At 40.3% G+C, this 23,975-nt stretch overlaps 1 protein-coding gene across 6 annotated transcripts in view; it reads left to right on the forward strand.

The window, feature by feature from the left end:
- Positions 1-23,975, forward strand: part of CLTCL1 (clathrin heavy chain like 1) — a 55,188-nt gene that overhangs the window by 16,067 nt on the left and 15,146 nt on the right. For 3 of the 6 annotated variants that reach the window (XM_034790736.1, XM_034790733.1, XM_034790737.1), the window contains exons 2-20: positions 40-247; positions 1,137-1,139; positions 5,760-6,028; positions 6,402-6,563; positions 7,711-7,824; positions 9,586-9,759; positions 10,917-11,114; positions 11,582-11,782; positions 11,929-12,081; positions 12,826-12,948; positions 13,853-13,990; positions 14,373-14,537; positions 15,575-15,755; positions 16,181-16,344; positions 17,288-17,413; positions 17,977-18,119; positions 19,908-20,142; positions 22,266-22,388; positions 23,746-23,891. In XM_034790736.1, the coding sequence (XP_034646627.1) occupies positions 40-247; positions 1,137-1,139; positions 5,760-6,028; positions 6,402-6,563; positions 7,711-7,824; positions 9,586-9,759; positions 10,917-11,114; positions 11,582-11,782; positions 11,929-12,081; positions 12,826-12,948; positions 13,853-13,990; positions 14,373-14,537; positions 15,575-15,755; positions 16,181-16,344; positions 17,288-17,413; positions 17,977-18,119; positions 19,908-20,142; positions 22,266-22,388; positions 23,746-23,891 (3,026 nt within the window). The remainder of the gene's footprint in view (positions 1-39; positions 248-1,136; positions 1,140-5,759; positions 6,029-6,401; positions 6,564-7,710; positions 7,825-9,585; positions 9,760-10,916; positions 11,115-11,581; positions 11,783-11,928; positions 12,082-12,825; positions 12,949-13,852; positions 13,991-14,372; positions 14,538-15,574; positions 15,756-16,180; positions 16,345-17,287; positions 17,414-17,976; positions 18,120-19,907; positions 20,143-22,265; positions 22,389-23,745; positions 23,892-23,975) is intronic. The other 3 variants (XM_034790734.1, XM_034790738.1, XM_034790735.1) reach the window with 2 other exon arrangements.

Below are 23,975 nucleotides of genomic sequence, written 5' to 3' on the forward strand. Positions count from 1 at the left end.
GTATTTGTTGAAGCATAAACAACTTTCTCTTTTGTTTAGCTCCAAAACCTGGGAATTAACCCAGCGAACATTGGATTCAGCACCCTAACAATGGAATCTGATAAATTCATTTGCATCAGAGAGAAAGTAGGGGAACAAGCACAGGTCGTGATAATTGATATGAGTGATCCAACTACACCCATCAGACGTCCAATTTCTGCAGAAAGTGCCATCATGAATCCTGCTTCTAAAGTCATTGCTCTGAAAGGTGAGTTGATGCTGTTTTCAGTAATATCTAACATACAACCAAACATGGCAACATTCAGCCAAAAGGCAGTTCTGAGTCTGTAGTGAATCTTAGCTTTATGCAGGACTTGAGTTTCTCATAAGTCTTTTGACTGTATGGTCTTGGATTTAAGAGGTTGAGCTAAGCTTGCGTACACAGAGTGGTAGTAAGCCAAACCCCTGTAGAAGTGTATGACTGCATTCCATCCTGAAACTGGGAGGGCATTGGATATGGAGAGTCCATAAACTTTGGACTCTCCTACTTAAACAAATTTGCTGAAAAGGTCTTTTCAAAGACTTAAGTGCCAAGACCAGTGTGCTGAGTGAACTTTGCAGAATATGTATAGAGAACACCTCAGACTACTGTTGCAGGGTAACAGATGTGAGAATGAAGGCCACTGTATAGCTTTTTAAAATGTAATCTAAGTCTAAATGTGTATTAATGTCATTAACCTCAAAATACCAGATACTTAAAAATGTATCTGGAAAGATGTTAATCTTAAAATCAGATAAGGACAGCCAGTAGCTTATTGTAAGCTAAAATACTTCTCTAAATAGACATTTTATACTTAAAAGTTGGCAGAAGTCACAGACTTGAAGTGGAAATTTGTCTCTGGTGCTAAAACTTTTGAATGCAGAATATATAATAAACACTTGGAAAAGGGGGTTTTGTGATTAATTTTAAGCTAGTTAAGTTGCTTTTGGCTTTCTGGGTACCACTTCATGAGCTACTGGAGCACCATGGAATAAAGACTTCCCAGCCTTTCAGAAAAGCAGAATAACTTGCAAGCTAGTTGTTTAATCTTTGAAATTAAATGCTTCACTCTGTTACTGACTGTGTACTTTTCTTCCTGCATTCTTGTCTTAAACAGATGGTGAGTTAACTTGTCCTGACATTTCATGTTATAGTGGTACAAAATGGTCTAATCTCATAAAAAGTACTGAAATATTTACCAATCGCCATTTGCTATCCTTTTTTACTTTACAGCTAATTGGGAATTTGAATCCTCAACTTAGTAACTGCAGAGGGAAGAAAACCTTCTCCCTTTTATTGATGTGCCATTGACCATTTGGTTGCTTTGACTATTGACTGTACCAACTAAAGACAATATTAATATATGCAATTATAGTACAGTTGATAGACAAAACTGAGTCGCAATACTTTTATGAGAGACCTTTGCTAGCATGACGTCTTGTGTGCCAGTCATTTCTGCCTAAGTGTGCTATTTAGTCTGAAAAGTCATGGTGATATTATCTAGGGGTCCAAGAAATCTGTCTAAAATCTAGCTTTGAAAACTGGAATAGGTTCTCTGTTTTCTACCAGCCTAGACTTGAGGTCAAGGCTGTTTTTTAAAGCAAATAAACAGCCAATGTTTTGATTCCAACTCAAATTGTATTTCAGCTGTTGCATGCATTTCCTTCAGACTACTGTGAACAGCCTCCATGTATGAGAGGTGGGCAGAGGTGCTGAACAATACACTTAATCTCTTAATTGGTGTTCCCCTGAGGTTCGGTACCACATTGATTGGCATCCACTCTCCTTAATCCTAGTCTTGGACCCCTGTAAAGCAACCTGTTGGCAAGGAAAGTGCATCCTGTGTACTAGTAAAACTTCATCCAGCACTTAAATGGAAAACTGTTAGCCTGCCCTGATCTGAAACTAACTTACTAACTATAAAATGGGTTTAGTGTCATCCAGCTTCTAACAATCTAGATTTATTTTTACCAACATTCGACTTGGTCAAAGGCAATATTGTCCTGCTACTGCAGTGTGAATGAGCTAATGTAGTCTTCCGAGAGATGTCATTAGACAATGTGTGATGTCAGAGTACTAAATAAAAATGTTTGTCAAGGTCCCACAAACCTGTGGGGTGACACGGGAGATACAGTATCTCCAGAATGGATGTGCGTGAAAGGGGGTGGGGGGCAAGGGGTGTTTAAAGACCAGGGATACTGTCGCTTAGCTATCTTTGGACTATGGTACATAAACTATGGAATTACAACAATATGACTTTCTTTCATAAAAATCCAGTTTCCCAAAAATGTAGACTAGATCAGACTTTCTCTAGCATTTAATACTTTGCTCCCTGACTAAAGGGTAGAGCAAGCCAAACTTTCCCTGCTGATGGATTGTGAAGACAGCAGTCTAAGCTGTTACATACTGTACCTTTTTTATAAAAGTATGCACCATGACTGAATTGCTCACTAATGCTCAAATTATGAGCAACAGAATGTACAATCTCAATCTCCAATGGGAAATGAAATATTTCTAAAATTAGCAACTATTATGGGGTGTGGTATAAATGCATAAAAATTGCATTTCTGGATTGCATGTAGCATTCCCCTAGTGTTCTAAGTATAACACTTTTTTTTGTCTTTGTATCCATGTATTTCTTTCTCTTGCTATGTTCTGTACCACAAAAGCACAAAACAAGTAGGGAATGCAGTTTTTTCAGACCGCATTTCCATACATTAATCATGGGAATGTAAAAATGCAATTTCATGCTCTGGTCTTATAGAAACGTACATTCTTCTCTCTCTAGTAGAGAGGACTTTTCTTATAAGTAGACTGAGGAAATTCAGACTTGCATTGACAAGGCAACTGAATGCCGGTGGGTTTTTTAAGTCACTTAATGTTTAAAATTTGAGTTTGGGCCTAATCCTTTTGAGGATACTATCTGTTGCAAGTCTTGGACAAGTAAGCTAATGGGATATTGGGGTAGAAGAGCAAAAATCTTGTGACACTTGCCTCTGTCCTAACTCCTTAAAGCAGAAAGTTAACCATTCCAATAAATGTTACTTGGATAATTAGATGAAAACTATAACACCATACTACAACTTGCCCCTGAATGCAGTGCTGGATATAAGAAGAGGAAGGCTCTCCTAAACAAGTCTGTTACCCAGTGATTAGGGTCTGTAAAATTCAGACCTAGAGTATAGTTTTCTTTCATTTTAAGATATACCATGATTGCCACTGCTCATTTTGTCCATTAGATCAGGGATCATTTAGCTGAGTATTCTGCACTTCTAAAACAAGTACTTTTTCAAATGTTAGAGCACAGTAGTTAGAATTGCTTCTAGATGTAGACATTAAATATGCACTTTAGGCATAGCTGATCCAGATCCTCCATTCTGAAATAGTGATGCCAGGATGACTTGAGCTGGAAACTTAAAAGCCCAGAAGACAGTCTGGGTGTCCTTCCTTTATATACATAAAGACACTCTGATCAAAATTAGCTTGCCTTAATCCTGCTAATATCTTCATTTGAGGCTACAGCAATTCATAAATCTCTGTAGCCCTCCTAAATGTGAAACTAAAGTTTCCAGAGGAGGCTGAGAGTAGGATGCTTTCATAATCACTTAGCAGCTTCTGCCAGAGGAGGTCTCTAACCTACATAGACAGAAGATAATGTAGCAGTGTTCTGCTTCTTGAAGTCTCTGTAATCATATGGCGTCTGATAGCATAAGTCACTATATCACTGAAGGTAACTCCGTCTTAGTGTCATGTGTAGGGCTTTTAGTATGTAGCTATGCAGAAGACTTTGAAACAAATCTTTAAGCTTTATAGTGTAAAGTTAGGGCAAGTCTTTCTGGGTAATGCCTTGTTTGAAAGAAGATGGTTAGGGGTGCTTTGGCAGCTTATAAGCTGCCATTTGGGTAATGTGTCTTCTGGAATCGTCTGAGTTTCTGCTTCATTAAAGGGAAACCCACTTTACCCTTTTTGGGAAAAATAACTAACTCAACCAGTTACTAGGACTATCCAGGAACTAGCAGTTACAATTTATCTGGTATTCTGTTCCCGAGAGACCCACATTCATGCAATAGTCATATCTTAGACAATGCTGTCTTGGCTCCAGGCTGCAGTTTACGCTTTTCCCACCCCACATATAAAAGGAAAATCTCTATTTAAATTACTGTTTAATTGCTGCCCACTAGCGAATATCCTAGTTAAATATTACTAACCCTCTTATTGGAATGGGAATCAGTTTGCAGCTCCATAATCATATCTAACCACTGCAAGTCAGGCTAGGCCATTAAGAATTAAAACAATGTGAAATTAATTCTCATCTGGCTTCTCTTGGATGAAAGGAATGAAGTTAAAACTAAGCTTACAGGGCTTCTGCATGGAAGGTAGCAAGGCATTTTCATAAAAATCTAAGCCCCTCCCCATCTATTTAGCATGGTAGATTCATCCCTGGAAATCTTGAACCCTAAACTGGCAATGGTGGGTTTTTTTTTGTTCTTGCTTGGTGGAAGCTAAAATATTTGCACTCTAAACTAATTGCAGCCTATCCAACTATTGTGCTTTCTAAGACCTGGTCTACACTGTGGGGGATCAATCTAAGTTACACAACTTCAGCTATGTGAATAACATACTTACCACAATGTCTTCACTGTGGTAGGTCGACTGCTGATTTCACCTCTGCTTCCCACTCAAGTGGAGTACTGGAGTTGATGGGAGAAGTGCTTGGTGGTCAATTTATCGCATCTTCCCTAGACGTGATAAATCAACCCCTGGAGTGATCAATCGCTCCAGAGGTATGAGTAGACATGCCCTTACAAACAGATACTTTTACAGAGCCAGATCTGCTCCATAAACAAGGGACAATGTAAGTGACTACAGAACCTGTAACTTTTCCTTTAAAGTGGGAATATGGGCAGACACTAGTGTAGTATACAAGTTGGAGGAACTGGGTATATTTAATTAGACCATTTAAATGGCACATGGAGAGCCTGCCTCACTTGTCTTAAAGTAAGATTCCTTTGAAGCAGATGTTAGGTTCTGACACTACTGTAAACTTTGAACTTTCCAAATGTGAGCTAATAAATACCAAAATAAGCAGAGGCATGCTGATTGGAATACTGTACATACTTTCACTAGAGATTATGAAGTATGACCTATATCTTTAATCTCTAACTTCACTATTGAACCACTTATCAAGATAGTCAGCTTGATATGCCAGTGCTACTTGCTCACTGATTATACCACACTCAAAAGGAAATATGCACACAAAGGAGTGTAACTTCGTATCTGTGTAGCTGTAGGCACTTGGCTATAGTTTAATCTTGATGAGGCAGTTACTTGTGACTTGCTGTAAAGTGTTATCGGATCAGCCCAGTCTTACTTCGTAAGTCAGGACTTGTCTGTCTCCATTGACTCACTTCTCTAGGACCCAGTAAAGAGGAAACTTGTATTTAAAACATGTTGCCATAAAGTGTTCATTGCCTGTGCAGAAATTAATGTTACATCTGTGTGGTGCAGCATCTGTTACAAGATCATTGAAATGGCCTAAGCTGTAGCTGAAGACATTCTGTTAAGTTGCCATAGTTTTGCCCTATCTTTATTCTACTCATCTTTATTGGAATGTTTAAACTGGAAAACTAGCTGTTTGCAGCTAAACATTCTAAACATGCCTCCCAATACACGCAAATTATAGGGCTGAGTATAATTTAATGTCCAGAGGTCTGTGATTCTTTTGTATCTCCCACACCAGCAGGGAAGACACTTCAGATCTTTAACATTGAGATGAAAAGTAAAATGAAAGCCCATACTATGGCAGAGGAAGTGATCTTCTGGAAGTGGATATCAGTAAACACAGTTGCCTTGGTGACAGAGACAGCAGTCTTTCATTGGAGCATGGAGGGAGAATCTCAGCCCCAAAAGATGTTTGACAGGCATGCTAGTCTTGCAGGCTGCCAAATCATCAACTACAGGACAGATGAACACCAAAAATGGCTACTCCTAATAGGAATTTCAGCCCAGGTAAGGGACTCTTCAGAATAGTATACAGGAAAAGTGCATTATGAATACAGGTATAAATCTGAGAACTGTGCAGGAAAATAGGTCAAAATTGGAACAAGCACTTGTTTTCATTTCATACTGACTGTAGTTCCTCCTGTTTAACAAAACTTAAACCTTATTTCAAGAGTGTTCTGCAGTAGGTGGGAGACCTTTTTCCAGAAGAATGTTTTCTAGCCTTTCCTTTCAGAAGGATGTACAGCATAGTAAAAAATTTTGTTTTTTGCTTCTGTTCTGAAAGTGTTAGTGGTTCAATTCCTATGTTCTTGATGCATATGCAACTCTTAAGTACTTCTCCTTCTCCCTCTTCCCCTCTCTCCCCCGCCCATATCATTAGCAAAATCGTGTGGTTGGTGCAATGCAGTTGTACTCAGTTGATAGGAAGGTTTCCCAACCTATAGAGGGTCATGCAGCAGCCTTTGCAGAATTCAAAATTGAAGGAAACTCCAAGCCTTCCACGCTCTTCTGTTTTGCTGTACGGAGCCCTGCAGGAGGCAAGGTAAAATTTATAAACCATACTGACTACTTTCAAGCTAATGTAAATTATCAGTAACCTTAAATCTTTCAGTTACCACTAGAAGCTTTACAAATTAAGACCAGTTGTTAAATACTTCTAATTGTTAATTTAATGCAATTGACTTCAGTAGGGTTGCACTGATTAAATTAAACAAAGTTGACCCCTTGTTTTGGAGGAATGGTGGCTGTAAAAAAGTGGGCGCTGTTTGTTCAGTCAAGGCTTTGTTTTACTGTGAAGTAATCTTCTTCTGCCTTTTTTTTAAGGAACTTCATAAAACTAATGTAAATATTGAAGGCAGTGAAATACCTGAGTCTAAAGGTGCCTTGACTCTCAATCTGAATAAAGCTCTCACATCTTGTAGCATGGTTCTCAGCTGAACAAGCTCACTCTGCCTCTTGTAGGCCTTAAATTGATGGCAATTATAATATAGCAGCCTTGTTGAAAAGCTAAAGCCTAACTGAGTCTCAAGTATTGACTCTGAAGAAGTTAGATTTTTGTGTCTTAAATTTTTAAAGTTGATGGAGTTTTGATCAAACGTTCTAAAAGATCACAAAATACAATGTGCCACACTTGCTAAGCTGCCCTGTAGTGTGGAGAATAACTACTTGAGTTTAATGGGCTGAATAATATTTCAATAGCTTCTTACAAGATGCAACATCCCTGGAAAGACCAAACACAATTTTTTTGGACTAAAATCTTGACAACTTGTCCATGGCAAACCTTTTGCTCTTATATTGAACTGTTCAAGATTGAGTACATCTGAAACTGCCTAATCCAAGAGATGGCAGCAATGGTGTCTTAGAACAAGGCTGGCACTTTTTTAATGTGTCTAGGCAGTGCTTTATGACTAATGATTTGGAAAGTGAGAAATGGGTTTTATCAAAAGCACAGAGGTTCTCTCCCGCTTTAAGAGTTTTTATTAAAACAAGCATCTTGGACATCTCAAGTTCTAGAATCATGAATATTGGCTGAAAAGCTTCATGGGTAAGTTGCATAAAAGGTATTGAAATAGCTAATTGCCTGGTTTGTAGCCTGTTTGGGAAGCATTGGTTGGATAGAGGATCAACTTGTTTCTTAGCAGGATTTTGCGCAAACTTTGTCTTGGTGACATGCAATTCCTTCTTCCCAGCTGCATATAATAGAAGTAGGTCAACCTGCTACTGGAAACCAGCCCTTTGTAAAGAAAGCTGTTGATGTGTTTTTCCCTCCTGAGGCTCAGACAGACTTCCCTGTGGCAATGCAGGTAAGGTATACAAGAGTGCACACTAAACCCATGTAAAGCTGCTCATGAACTGGCCAACATAGGCATGTATAATAGCATTTCACATGCCTCTGTGGTGGAGGATAGGTGGATGTAATATATATATGGCACATCTCTGAATAGAATCCTAGAATAAGTGACCTCTGTTCTTCTTCCTCGTCCAAGAAGATGCATTCACTTCAGGCCATGTTTTCAGTGGTGATATTTACTTTTTATGTAGACTTGCACATAGAGACAGCTGATTAAAAAACACTTTTTTTCATGGGGAATTCAAAGTTTGGGGCATTTGAAAGCCAAAACAGTCTCCTAAAAATAAGAGAATTTGGACCAAAATGAGAACTGACTTTGACCAAACACTCTTGATGATAAAGATTTTTTTGGCTAAAATTTCAGTCTGTGTGGAAAATCTAATTCTCCATTTTATGAACTGAGTCCTTTAGGAATCCATAAACCTCACTTTAAATAGCATCAGTCAGAGCCTTCCCTGTAAAGAGTGACTTCACCATTGCTTCATAGATGTTGCTGTCAAATCAGCCATGGATTTTATTCTTCCATAACACAACCAATGCTGGAAGCATAGCTCACTCTAAAGGTAGAGATCTGAAGGGTAGCACGGGGAAGACCACCCCACATAGGTGATACTTCTCAAATTTAGTACTCCAAAACTGCTTCCAACCCACTTCTGTAAAAATTGAACTAGCAATAAAAAGCACCTCACTGGATACAAAAACTCAAGTTGCTGTTACACATGAGCATTCTATTTCAGAAATTCTCCTACCTGTCCAAATACAAACATACTATTAAAGTCTGCTGAAATGAGCTGTAGTTTTGTGATTTGGGGATAGAGCTGGGAATAAGAACTGCAGAAACCTAATTCTGGCTCTGACAGACTTTCTCCTTGATCGCATCATGTCTCCCCCATCATGATTTGAGAACTTGCATAAAGGGAGTCAGTCATCTTTTGACCAGATTTGCAAAGTATAGTGGAAAACGACATATGTTCAGAGGCAAAAGTGCTAAAATAACATCTTTGGCTGTCATGGATGTGAAATTGCTAGCTAGCATAGTCCAATTTTAGCAGAAGATACTTGTTTAATTTCAGATGACTAGCTATAGTGAGCAATTTTGAGACTGATCTTGGGTAACAATAGACAGCTGCCTCTTGACCTAATAGTATCAGTGGATTAAAAAATTTCACAAGCAGTTGTATACTGGTGACTACTTCCAGTTGAGGCTTTCAGTCATAAAGCCATCTCTCAACACCACTACTTGACATGTCTCAAAGTGAGACTTGCATAATTTTACAACTACATTTGACATTTTTAGGTTAGTTGACTGACTTCTCTAGCTATTCCAATCTGGCTGGCCTTCCTAGAAAAGAACGGGATTGTAGCACTAGTTTTCATGTTAACTGAAGCTCTTAATGCAGATATTCTAGCTTGTATAATCAACATCCTAGCTTAGCCATGCATGGGATATCTTAACTTCTACCCTGGAGACCAATGTCTTGTCTTCTGCCTGCCACTAGTATGGAATTACAGCTCTGTAAGTGACCAACAGGATTGTTACACTCCTTCCTTGCAACCTGAGAGCTTACAGCTGCATCTTCACCTTTCGCCAACTAAACCATGTAGTGAGAATATTCTCCTGCTACACAGCACTGCCTTAAGTTTCTAGTAGCTTGTATTTTGACAGTTCACTTAAACTATATTCAAATGTTCCTAATTCTTTCCCTTTTGGCAGATTGGAACTAAGCATGGCGTTATCTACCTGATTACGAAGTATGGATACATTCACATGTATGACTTGGAATCTGGAGTGTGTATTTACATGAACCGTATTAGTGCTGACACAATCTTTGTAACTGCTCCTCATGAACCTTCCTCTGGCATTATTGGTGTGAATAAAAAAGGACAGGTAAATTTAGTCCTGTCTACTCTTGAGCCTCTGTGTATAGGAATACCCTAGTGACTTTTGCACAGGACAGCTAAAGGCACAGTCAGTACCACTATCTAATCAAGAGTACCATACTACTTTAGATAACAAGATCTCAGACCTTTGATTTACACTGCCACAGCTGTACAGGAAAAAGTGTGCAGTAATGTTTTGTAGTGTAAGGAGGAACACACAGAAGAACATTCTGTTCCCACAACTCCTTACTGAACTTGGGTAAACTGCTCTCCCAGTTTTGAGCAAAATTGTTTTACAAGACAACTATAGTGCATATGGCAGACAGCTCAAGGTTGTCATGGTTTGTTCATTGTTGTTTAGTGAATGCAATGCCTGGCTTCCCTGTATCTGGCCACATATTTTCTTGCAGTGGTTTGACAACTTCTCAGCCTTCCTCTCCTTTTAGTCTGATGGGAAATGGCAAGGAAACGTGCTGTGACTTGACTGTATTTAGACCATGTAGAAAATTGTTACCACAATCCAAGACACTCAGCATGCCAACTTGCAACACTAGCATGTACTTGGAATGGAAAAGTTCCTTTTAATGTGCAAAAGGTGTGCCACTGAATAGCTGCTTAGAGAACAGGCATCTCCAGACTTATGATGTAAAACTTCTCTTAATTAAATCTTAGTGGAAATCTAGCACCTGAAACGGTTTTAACACTTATTTGCCACCTATAATGTTGCTGATTATTGGATATATTAAGGTATGCCAGCAATGCATACCTCAAAGTGAGCCATTACACACTCAGCAAACTTCAGATTAGCATTACCTACTGCAGTGTGCAATACTAGAGGCCTCGGCCCAATTGTGAAGGGCACTGTACAAACATAACAGATGGCCCTTTCCTCAAAGAGCTTGTATAGCCTTAAAAGGCATACAAAACTTTAGAATAGTAGGAAGAAACAATGTGGTGAAATTGCCCTCCATTATAGGTTGCACTTTTAGACAATGGGTAGACTGACAAGCTGAGGTCTAAGACCCAAAACAACAGCAATAGAGGAACTATAGCTTTATCTACGTTTACTGATGAGCTTCTTGGACTCTTAATTCCTTTGCTCTATTACTTTGAGCTGCTGTTTTCAGCAGGATGCTCCTGTTAAGGCTTTTTTATCCTTTCCAGGTGCTTTCAGTTTGTGTTGAAGAAGATAACATTGTGAACTATGCTACTAACGTTCTCCAGAATCCAGACCTGGGTCTGCGTATGGCTATCCGCAGTAACCTGGCTGGGGCCGAGGAACTGTTTGCCAGAAAGTTCAATACACTCTTTGCACAAGGAAGCTATGCAGAAGCTGCTAAAGTGGCAGCATCTGCACCAAAGGTGAGTGCTTTCAAAGATGAAGACTAAGGATTTAAGGTGATGCTTATTCTAACATCCTAAATACACCACTAACTCTGCCACTTGGCAGTTACTGCACTTTCAGTCAAATGTCTTTATCTTAACCAAATTATCTTTGAGTTAAACTTGATGTACAAAGAGTAAACTAGTAAAGATGTTTCTGGTTGAAGAATCTAGCTTGTTGTGGACCCTACAGAAGAGGAATAGCTTTTCACTAACAGCTACATTCTAGGTTGGGCATAGTATACAGAGAAGAGCACAATTAAAAGCTGCGCTTGTTGGATCAAAGAACTGATTGCAAATTAAAAATACCCAACACATCGGCATGTTTTGAGTTGGCTACTATGCAAATAGTTTAGGTACCGAAAAAGGCAAGGATTATTCAAATGGATGTAACTGAAACCTTTTTTTTAAATCTTGGGTCTCTTCCCCTTCCCGGTATCTTTCAGGGAATCCTGCGTACCAGTGATACTATCAGGAAGTTCCAGAGTGTACCAGCCCAGCCCGGGCAGGCCTCTCCCTTGCTGCAGTACTTTGGTATCTTGCTTGATCAAGGACAACTTAACAAATTTGAATCTTTAGAACTCTGCCGTCCTGTCCTGCAACAAGGACGCAAGCAGCTCCTGGAGAAATGGCTGAAGGAAGATAAGGTAGGCAAATGTTTTTTGGTTAAACTTAATGCAGCAGTGTGTCTCTTATAGCAGTCTACTGGCACATGTTTATGTACTTAGTGGAGATGAACCAACTATCTGTCTCTTCTCTGTTCTGCCTGATCAAATGCTACTTCTGCTTTCAGCTGGAGTGCTCTGAGGAACTAGGAGACCTGGTGAAGACCGCTGATCCAACCCTTGCACTCAGTGTTTACCTTCGTGCTAATGTGCCAAACAAAGTCATTCAGTGCTTTGCAGAAACTGGTCAATTCCAGAAAATAGTGCTCTATGCCAAAAAGGTAAATGTTTTTGTTAAAGGTGTAAGATTGTGTAATACCTCTACTGCTAGACTCCCAGTACACATCTGTGTGCAGTACTCTAAGCTGGACATACTCTGGGTATCTTCCATGAGATAAGACAAGGCCTTAAACATTCCAGAGTCTGTAAAACTGATAATGAGTTGAGAGCTGCCTTGCTCAATTTTTCATGTCATGACACTCCTTTCTAAATGAACCATGATGCAGTTCTGTCCCGTGGCAGGACGAAGCATCAGCTTAGCCCACAAAGAATCTGAACTCTCAAAACTCTCAATTTTGGAACACTGGAGAACATGGTCTTAGACCAGCCATATAATGGAGACTGAACTTGATAGATAAGATCTGCAGTTTCATTTGTGTGGTCACAAATACAGTAACTTTTTCTTTGTCTCCCCACCTTAAACTTTGGACAGCAGTTGGTCTAAAGCATTCCCCACAAACTAGTCTTCAAGTGTAGAGACTGAGCATCTGTGTCTTCCCCAACTGGAAACATAAGGCTAGTCTACACTGTTATATCTTAATTATCAGTGTATGTGGAAACTTTAAACTCACTATTTTCACAGCTTGGGATGAGATAGTCTTGTGTGAGTAGGTTGCATTGTGCTGGGAATAAACATGTCTGCAGCAGGCGTCACTGTACTAAAGTATGAACTTGGGAGCAAAATCTTGTAAATTCCTAAGCATTTCCAGGGAGCTTTAACTGTTAAAATTGTGTAATTGTTCTAGGTTGGATATACGCCAGACTGGATCTTCTTGTTGAGAAGCGTGATGAGAGTCAGCCCAGAACAGGGACTACAGTTCTCTCAAATGTTGGTGCAGGATGAGGAGCCCCTGGCTAATATTAACCAGGTAAAAACTTGCAACTGGTAAGGACTTAGTTTAATGGACACGTAGTCCCAGCTGAAACTAATGATGTGTTTGTAAAATAAAGTCCAATCCAGTGAACTTTGCTATACGCCTAGTATTTGAATTAGCTTGATTGGGCTGGCCTATGGCCATACAGTATTTCTAGTAATACTTCCTGTAATCTGGCATGCTGTTAATCTCCAGCCAATTCTGAAGCTAGAGTTCTGCAGATCTTCTTGGCTTTCACAAGGAGAACAACACCTCCTACATTGCAAGTTTGTTACGCTGATTGATGGAGATTGCCAAGCTTCAAAGTCAAGAAGGCGGCTGCTGTTAGCCCTAATTGTGGGGGAGAAGGGGGGGAAGACTTCCATTCAGTAGGTAAACTAGTCCCCAGAGACTGATCTAGATTATAGCTTTTTGTGTTTTTTATTGTAAAACAAATGGGCACTTGATATTGAAATCCTTTTTTCTTTGGGGAAATAGATTTATGTACAAGTTATAGTCTTCTACTTATGAAGTAGAAGACTATAACTTGTACATAAATCTATCAAACTTGCTTCACTTACTGGTTACCAAATACTTGTTTGACACATCAGCCAACATGACCTCTGTCATCAAATTCAGACACTAAAAGTACAAGTCTGAACTCTCCCTGATACAGTGAATAAAAACATTTTAAGGGAAGACAGTTTGAGAACACTCTCAAAAGGTAAAATGTAAGTAGAAACACTACTACTGTAGTACAATGCTGGAAGCTTTAACATAACTAGTTGTTTACATAGAGGTGCTGCATATGTTGTGAGATGGCTCCTTTGAGGATCAGCTTCAATACTCCTGACTTATATTCAAAATTGTATAAGAACTTATGTGGGTGAATGACTGATTTGATTACTGTCCACTTCAGATCGTAGATGTATTCATGGAGAACAGTCTCATTCAGCAGTGCACTTCCTTCTTGTTGGATGCTTTGAAGAATAATCGCCCTGCTGAAGGACACCTTCAGACACGTCTGTTGGAAATGAATCTGATTCATGCACCACAGGTAAGATTCCTCAATCTAGTCTCCTTAAAATAAGTCTCCTTCACCCCTTCTAAAAATTTGCTTGTTTTTTCAAGAACTCCAGCCATTTAGAAAACAATGCTTTTGATGGTAGCAGTCTCCAGCTACAGGCATAGTTGAGACAAAGCATTACTGTGGAGAGTGAAAGGGTGGATGTGCAGATACCTATTGTAAGGGTGTTGTAAAGTGATATTTTAGAATAAACATCTGTAGAAGTGCAGTGTAACTGACTTTAATGGTTACTCTGTGATCTGTTTCCCAGAAACTCTCCTTTTTATGTAGTTTCCTTGCATGATAACATTACATCTTGATTGTGGATGGAAACTGGAAGCTTAAAGTTCAACAACATATCGTATCCTCTTAGGTTGCAGATGCCATCCTTGGAAACCAGATGTTTACACTCTATGATCGTGCTCATATTGCCCAGTTATGTGAAAAGGCAGGCTTGCTACAGAGAGCATTGGAGCACTACACTGATCTCTATGATATAAAGCGAGCTGTAGTTCACACTCACCTCTTAAACCCTGAGGTAAGACTAGTTTCAGCTGAATTTTACTTTGTGGGTTAAATGTAACTAAATTTCTCCTGTCACTTACCTATCCATAAACTAATTCCCTTTTCAGCGGGAAAGCTTAAAGTAATACATTAAACATTGCAAGCACATGTAATGAAATCCCCTAGACCCATGGTTCTCAACCAGGGGTACATGTATCCCTGGAGATACAGAGGTCTTCCACAGGGTACAGCAACTCATCTAGATATTTGCCTAGTATTACAACAGGCTACACAAAAAGCAATAGCAATGTCAGTACAAACTAAAATGTCATACAGACAATGGCTTGTTTATACTGCTCTATATACTTACTATACACTGAAATGTAAGTACAATATTTACATTCCAATTGATTTATTATAATATGGTAAAAATGAGAAGGTAAGCAATTTTTCAGTAATAGTGTGCTGTGACACTTCTATATATTTTTGTCTGATTTTTTGGGGGTGGGGTTAAGCAAGTAGCTTTTAAGTGAGGTGAAACTTGGGGTGTGTAAGACAAATCAGACTCCTGAAAGGGGCACGGTAGTCTGGAAAGGTTGGGAGTCACTGCCCTAGACGAGCTCAAATGAGAAGCTTCAGTGACTGGCCAGTAGGTGTTCAGCCATACATCTGTAATTAACTTGAGGAAAACTTTAATCATTCAAACCCAGTCTACATTGCCAGTAGCCATTCTAAACCTGAAATCAATCTCTTGGCAGCAAAAACGCCTACCTGGTGAAACTAATTCTTGCCCACAACAAAATCACATGGGTGTTCAAAACAGAATATTTGACTTAATGAACTATGAGGTCATGTGTAGCAGAGTCCTTGTTGCTATCCTTAATTTTTAGGAGGGTTAAACAGCACTATTGTCATTCCCAAATTCTTCCAAGTACACACTCCCTCCTGTGGCACATCTGAGACAAGTACATATGTTTCCACCTGCCAACCATGCAGAATATAATTACTACTTCCCCTGCTGTTCAGCGAGGTGTATACAACTTCTAAAACCATTTTAACTTTTGTTCTTAGTGGCTTGTAAACTTCTTTGGCTCTCTGTCAGTTGAGGACTCTGTGGAATGTCTGCGTGCTATGCTATCGGCCAACATCCGACAAAACCTACAGCTGTGTGTGCAAGTAGCTTCTAAATACCATGAGCAGCTTGGCACCCAGTCTCTTGTGGAGCTTTTTGAATCTTTTAAAAGTTATGAAGGTGAGGTGCCCTTATGTTCTGAGGAAGGTACTTGCTTTCAATCTGTTTTTGAGATGGAAGGAGAGTTGACTGGCTTACTAGTACTCAGTCTTTCAGTTTGAACCAAGCGTTAGGTTTACTGTATCTGGTGCTTGCAACTGTTTTGCAGAAGACACCTAGTTACTATGATGCTCTCCTGGAGATGTACATATCTGGGTGGAGGAAGGCAACCATATGCGTAGCTGACAGTCTGAGTATTCCTGTTGGCAGCTTTCCTTTGAGACTATTGTGGGACTATTTAAATTCACCTGTCCTGTCTCACCACTTATCAGTGGCTTCCTTCCTTATTCAGACTAAATTATCAAAGCATACAACTCCTTATCTAGGTGATGAGTCAAACTCTAAATGTTCATAGCTATAAGTAGGTAACCTCTGCTTCTTTCTAGGATTGTTTTATTTCCTGGGTTCTATTGTGAACTTCAGCCAGGATCCAGATGTCCACTTCAAATATATCCAGGCAGCCTGCAAGACGGGTCAAATTAAGGAGGTAGAAAGGATCTGCCGTGAAAGTAACTGCTATAACCCTGAACGAGTGAAGAATTTTCTCAAGGTAATTTTCCTGACTGTTGGCTAGAATAGTAATAGTAGAAAAGTAAACTTTCCTCAGAAGTCCAGGTCTTCTAGACCTCCTGACTATATTTTTGCTTGCCCCGGACGTTCTTGGGTTTGTCCACCTTTCCTAAAGTTCACTGTCCAATTTTGGGCACGATCTTCCAGCCCAGGCTTCACCAGTGCCAAGTATAGCAGGACAACTCTCCATGTCTTACATGCCGCTCTCCTGTCATTACACCCAAGAATGGCGTGTGTTTGTGGGTGTTTTTTGCAATTGCATCAAGGTAGCTCATATTCAATTTGTGATCCGCTATAACCCCCAGATCCTTTTTAGCAGAACTCAAGGATGTTTGTTGTGTTATGCTTGCCCAAGTTTCAGGGGGAACTTACTTCCACTGACTCACTTTATTAATCAAATCAGGCTTTTTACTGGCCATTCTATAAGAGTGGGGGGGAAAGTGACATTTATGCAGCTTGGCCCAGGTGCATGTTCTTTCTTGCTTGAACTTTTGGCTTCCAGATTCTTAACCCTGTTTTAAGTGATTCTGGGTGTCCAACTTCAGACTCCTTTTAAGGGGCCTGACTCTCAAAGTGCTGAGCATCCACTCTCAGCCAAGACCTCTAAAGGTAGATATCTAAGTGCATCCAGGATTTGCTAATAACTACTTTACTTTAAAAAACAAAAAAACCCTTGCCCTTTAAAGTAGAAATGCACCTCATTTGGCTGTCTATGATGGGCTCTTTAATTGTATCAAAGGATCAGACTGCAGTCAATTTAGAGTCAGCATTTTTCTGAATGGTAGCCTTTTGCTGGTCCTAAATTAGGAAAACAGTTAAGGGTCTCTGCTCACATCCCCGCATAATTTGTAAAGATAGTGACTTATGTTTTTGTTTTTCTTCCTTTTCAACTCCTTTCCATTTCCCTCCCCCCAAACATACAGGAGGCCAAGCTCACAGACCAGCTTCCTCTGATCATTGTTTGTGATAGATTTGACTTTGTTCATGACCTGGTTCTCTACTTATACCGCAACAACCTGCAGAAGTACATAGAGATCTATGTTCAGAAGGTAAAATACAATCTCTTCTAAAGAATAAACTCCGAGAAAGGGTCCAGCCTGTATAGTGGGAGCTTTGGTTTACCTGAGGCTCTGTAGTTCAGAAGTGGTTCAGCCCCATAAGACTTAAAATCTTCTTATTGGCTAGTAGAGCAGAATGAAACACCAAGAATTCAACAAAGTGTTGCCTAATTCTCTCTCTCTCTCTCTCTCTCTCTCTCTCTCACATATTGCTATAACAATTTAGGCTTATTGATCACTCTGATATATGAAACCAAGGAATGCTATTTCCCCAGCACTTAGGCTGGGGAAGTTTGTCACTAAAGTATGTTCCGGATTAGATTTTGGGGGGAGAAGGGGTCCGTCTCAGGTAACTATGACTAGTCTTTTGGTGAGCTTTGTAGAATATTGCTGGTTAACACCAATTTAGTGATGGATTAACTTAAGAACACATCAGACAACTAACTATGGTAGTCCTGTTTCCTACATTTCTAAACATTAAAGAATTGTTTTTTTAAAAAATCCCTCCAGTTATGGCACAGTCCAGAAACCATTCTTATGGTGGTTTATTCTAGGTGAATCCAAGTCGTATACCAGCAGTGATTGGAGGGCTTCTTGATGTGGATTGTTCTGAAGATGTTATTAAGAACTTGATCATGGTGGTTCGAGGCCAGTTCTCAACTGATGAGCTGGTGGCTGAAGTGGAAAAAAGAAATAGGTAAGAATAGAATATAAAGGTACTTGGTATAAACAGTCATTCCATTTTGCTCCAGTAAAAGGCTTCCCCCTTGGTATACCAGAGTTGCATTCGTTGCTCTAAGTCAATCCCATTTTGAAAGATCGAAGTAAAAATCATGAAATGAATTAATGCTCACTAATGTGGGGCAGTTCTCTTGAGTAAGCAAAGGAATTCTGCATGTGGAGTTTCAGACACATGAGTACAGCATGTAAGAGGGTGTCACAGTATCACATTCATTGATAATTCAGACCATATATGGCAGTCTTCAAATCTGAATAGCTCACTATTTTGTCCCATTCATGAATATGGGATCAGGAAGATTACTCAGCCTTGTGTAATGGGAGAAAAGAAACAACCCCATGTCTAGACTTGAGTTTTGACACAGTGCTTGACTAGAACAAATAGCTAATTGTAGGGAAGTATACATGTAGTGATCAGGAGAATGTATGTATAAAAACACACAATGACTTTGATTAGCTTAGTAGAACAGGAATGGAGAAGGGGCAAGATATTGCAAATGTTGAGACAATGTGGTTCCTCTCTCCCACTTCCTCAAATTCAGGGAAGAAAAGAAATAAATCTTTCTAACAGGAAAGCCTAAAAAGCCATCGCAGAGCATTGTCTGTCAGCTGAAGGACTTGGTTTTTGCTGCATTTTTTTTTTTCCTGTAGGTAGTGGGACCAGGAAACTAATATCATACAGGGTGCACTAGCTATAAAAATAAGTGTCCACTAGGCTCAAATCCTAATCACAACCAAGAATTTGCCAAAACATCTTGTTCTGAAAACTTCCACAAACTATTTCTACAATACTAGAAGTATGGAATCCATGAAGTATCCTTTCACTATATCATTTAAACTTAAAGCATAAATGACTCTCTTCTCTCCTAATAAACCTTGCCATTCTTAACACTTGCAAAGTTCATTTTGCTCCTATCTTACCCTACTGAAAATATCTGTGGTCTGGTTAATTCTGTCCTTAACCTAAGCAGAAGGTTACAGTAGTCATAAACCCAAAAGTCAGTTACTAAAGCTCTTTTCCTACTGTTTTTAATTTTTTTTCCCTACCACCTCAAGTTTTTGCTCTAGCTTCCCCTATTTTAAACTTTGGGTTTAAACTATTCTGATGTACTTGTGTTCATCTACCCTTGCTGCTTCCTGAGTTATCAATCCTTTTCTGACTCTGTCCTCTCCCAGTACAGCCACTTTAACATTACACTTTGCAGCAGTTTCCCAGTTGATGTATAGCATGTTCCATATGCCCTACTCTCAACTTGTTAAAGGAGTACAGTATTTTTGAAGTGAACTCTCCTCTGAGGGACTTACTGTGCACAGATCACCTGTACACTGAAACTGCTTTCATCAGTTAGGTTTTACTCTAAACAAGCATTCTTGAGGCACCTATGGCTCCAGAAGCACTATCTCTATTTGACCTATGACTAGGTTTCTTCCAGTCTCTCCCCTCCATCCTTCCTATCAAGATTTTTTTTTTTCCTTTAAAAGGATTAGAGAAACTCCAAATAGTCTGTATGCATGCCCCTTAATGAAAAGCTTAGGGGCATTTTAAACCTTAAATGGGTTATTTTGTAGATCAGTCAAGGTTAGAATGATTTGATCCAGGAGACCAATATACTGGGACCACAGCCTTTCTGGGGAACAACCTTGACCTTAAAGTTTGCTGGCACTCCTCTCAAGTTAAGGAATCAAATTGAAATATTTAGTAGCACATTTGGTCTGCAAACTTAACAAACTTTATTTTCCCCAAAAGGCTTAAGTTGCTGCTGCCATGGCTGGAATCTAGAATTCATGAAGGCTGTGAAGAACCTGCCACCCACAATGCTCTGGCTAAAATCTACATTGACAGTAACAATAATCCTGAGCGGTTTCTCCGGGAGAACCCATACTATGACAGCTGTGTTGTAGGCAAATACTGTGAAAAAAGGGACCCTCATTTGGCCTGTGTTGCTTATGAGAGGGGGCAGTGTGACCTTGAACTCATCAAGGTTAGCAAAACTTGCTTTTGTATTTACAAATCTGCTGTAGTCTAATATTAAGAGGTTTGAGTGGTGGTGGGTTTTCAAATGTCAATAATAGTGTAACCAACGTTCTGATTAGATTTTTAACCATGAGTCTTTCTAACACTGGCCAAGTCCTACATGCCTTAACTTAAAATCCCATTGAAGTTAGCAAGATTTGGGCTATGTAACGTTTAAGTTATGGAACAGCTGAGGTGGCATTTCTGTTTAAATAGCCCTAAATAAAAACTATTACAGTAGTCTTAGGGTCCACAGTAAAAAGAAGGTACCAGGTGCAATTGGAAAAAGGCCCCTGAACACATTTCATTCTAGTGTTAGTAGTCTTGGATAGATTGTCTTGGTTTCCAGAGTCCCAAATGGGAATGGACTCCCTCTACTATGTATCCCTTGTCAGCTCTTCCCATTGCTTCCGCCAACTGGTCAACATAAGCCTCAACAAACTCAGCTTCATCAACAGTTGATCACTTGCTCCAGTGCACAAGCCAAGTCTGTGGTGGAAACAGCTGAGTAGTATCAGCATATGGAGCACCCTCTAGTGCACACTTCCATAACCTGTCCCAGCCTGGAATCGCTGCCTGCTGGAATGTGGTGGGGTTCCTTAAGGGATTAACCTTCCTATAGGTGTGCACCAATTTAATGATTCAGCATGAAAGGCTTGGCTGTGTCCACTGTGTAGCAGTTGAGTCCAGTTTTTACATGCTGTCTTAAAGTGTGGAAGGGAGAATATAGCCACAAAAGTGGTGGTCTTAATAGATTAATTCAATATCTGAATCGAGTAGTTTACTCAGAAGTTTTTATTTAGAAACAGTTTTCCGGGTTCAGCTCTTGAAAGTGGACAGGTATGGATTGTGACTATTCCATGCTCCCTTCTTGGATTGTTCCATGCTCCCTTCTTGGGTTGTGAATTCTGTGGTACACTTGCTTTCTCCTAACCAAGGTGCTCTGCAAAGGGCTTTTTGTCTTCCAACAGCCAAATTTTCTACTACAGAAACTGATCTCTTCCTCCCTCCCCCCTACCAAAAAAAGAAAAACCCAAAGGTTCTCCTCTGGGCATAGACCCTTTCCTAGGGTGAACTGGGAATCTTAATTTGGCCACCTGTTACCTGTGCAGCTCACTGCTGTGAGAACTGCATAGAAATTAAATGTAACCTTTAACTACTGTGCACATATCCTCTTGATAGAGCCTGGCAACCTCCCCTCCTATCTGCACTTACATGATTTGAGACCAGCTCTGGTCAGCCTTCAGTCCCAGAACCATTTTAATTATAACAGTTGGTGTTATAGGCACTCCATAAAGTCAGGAAGTGCTAACCTTGGTACCCAGCCTAGACTTATTCAGTAATGGAAGGAAGGATTGGACTCTAGGCTCCTATTAAAATGGCTTGGAAAACAAAACCTACCTTTGCTGTCCATTGAAGCTGGTGCTGATAAAATGTAACCAGGTTACATTGAGTCACAAGATTCAAACTGTGCAATTAGAATCAGTAGGAAAATACAAAGCCATTGTGAGAATTTACTTCCTCTGCTGTATCATTGATAAGCTTCTGCACAATGTTTCCATTAGGTAAAACTGTAGCCCTCAAACAGTTACTTAGAAGCTTATAGTTGTGGAAACATTCTGTGAAATTCAAGATTTTACAAAATAGAAACATTCTGGTGCAGCTTGACAATGAAGCTGAGTGAAGGCTTCAGATAAAATAAAACTGACCTAAATTTTCTCCACTCCAAAATGAATCCCCTTCTAGGTCTGAAATTTGTCAGAAGCCTGTGTAGTTCATGGCTTCTGACAGCAGTAGAAATATTACCATGAGAAGTTGTCATAACATTTCTATTGGGCAAAAGCAAGAAAAGCGTGTAACTTTGCACGAGATCCTGTCTGCTGAGAGCCTTTTAGATTAGAGGCTAGGTAAGAAGCCAAACTTGCGCCTGTGTGGCACTTAGTGATGGCCAACAACTAGTTCTATTCAGAAACTATTGTCCGTTGAGCATGGCTCATTATTAATGTCAAAAAGCCAAACTTGTGTTGGGTGGGATCACATTGTAAGTGTTCCCTTAACTATATATGTGTTCATGGCTTTCTCTTTTTTCAGGTTTGCAATGAGAACTCCTTGTTCAAGAGTGAGGCTCGCTATTTGGTACGCAGAAAGGATCCAGAACTTTGGGCAAATGTCCTTGAGGAAAACAGTCCATTCAGGCGACAGCTCATTGATCAGGTACAGTAAAGTAACTGGTTCTACAAATAGAAATGAAAGCTGTTATCCAGTGTCTTATGACTTCAGAATGACTCCAGAATCCCTTGCTCGCACACCCCCCCCCCCCCCAATACTTGTGCCAACCCTATCAGCCCCTCTACTTCAGTTTACTTTAATTTTATCTTCTATCCGAGGGGTGGGCAATAACTTTTGCTGGGTGGGGGGGCTGTTGTGGGAGCAGCAGTGATCTGTGTGCTCTGTAGAACCTGTATGTTCAAAAGGTGTTACACCTCTCCCGCTCCCCCTTGAATACCTGTGAAGTGGCTTTCCCCCTCCCTTCTGGAATGCTTGTGGAATGAGTGGGCTGCTTGAACAGCTGGAAGATCAGAAGCGCTCCCAGGTAGACAAGGGGTACGTCCAGACACAATATATCGATCCCCGAACGCGCTCCCGTCGACTCCAGAACTCCACCAGGGTGAGCGGTGGTAGTGGAGTCGATGGGGGAGCCGCGGTCGTCGATCCCACGCTGTAAGGACAGGAGGTAAGGCAAAATAAGATGCGCTGACTTCAGCTAAGCTATTCCTGTAGCTGAAGTTGCATATCTTGCATCGAGACTCTTTTCTCCCCCATCATTGCCCCACACCACTCCCAGAAGCAGCTGGCTGCTGGCACCATAGCACATCTCTACATACCCCTTGTGGGGAGGGGGGTAGCGGGTCTCCATGTGCTGCCTGCAACTGCAAGCACCACCCCCATAGTGAGAACAGTGCTGGGGATGGACAGCACATGGAGCTGCCTTCCCCCTCCTCCCCTGTGTGGTCCCCCTGCCCCCCTACCAGGGGTGCGCAGAGACATGCCAGCCAGGAGCACCTCGCTGTGCCACAGGACTTTGGCTGCTATCTCTGGACCAGACAAATGTTAGGTGGGCCGTATTTTGCCCGCCGTATTCTATAGTGTCCAGATTGTTTCATCACGGACAGGGGCCAGTATAACTAGCACTTGTCTAGTCTCTTCAATGCAATGCTATCTGTAAAAGTAATTGAATCTTATCTGGGATAGTTAAAACTAAGGGAGCCTGCTCATACTGTAAGGCTAGTGCAGTGGTATGATTTATTAAATGGATGTGAAATGCCCAGTATCACACACTAATACTGGTGAATCAATATTTCAAAGCCATCTACATGACAGATTGAAAAGAATCTTTGGTAGCCAGAATTCTCTAACAAGAAGTTGCAGTGTTTGTCCAGCTTGATGTTTGTGAGGTTCGTGATTTAATGTGTGTCCTACCTCAGTGGGCTGATAACCCCTTGTTTATGAATCTAAATTAAGACTAGGAAAAGCCTTTTCAACTGCTTCTTCCAAATGTTTTCAAAATTAGGTTGTCCAGACAGCCTTATCTGAAACGCAGGATCCTGAAGAGGTTTCTGTTACTGTGAAAGCTTTCATGACTGCTGATCTGCCCAATGAACTAATTGAGCTTCTTGAGAAGATAGTCTTGGACAACTCTGTGTTCAGCGAGCATAGGTAGGTGGAAGATGATACCCCTTCTGTTGGAAGAAAAGTAGAAGTGTTTTGTGATGTTTTAGGTTGTCCCCTAAACTTCTGAAA

The sequence above is a fragment of the Trachemys scripta genome, chromosome 15, assembly GCF_013100865.1.
Source record: "Trachemys scripta elegans isolate TJP31775 chromosome 15, CAS_Tse_1.0, whole genome shotgun sequence".
In the NCBI taxonomy this organism is placed as follows: domain Eukaryota; kingdom Metazoa; phylum Chordata; order Testudines; family Emydidae; genus Trachemys; species Trachemys scripta.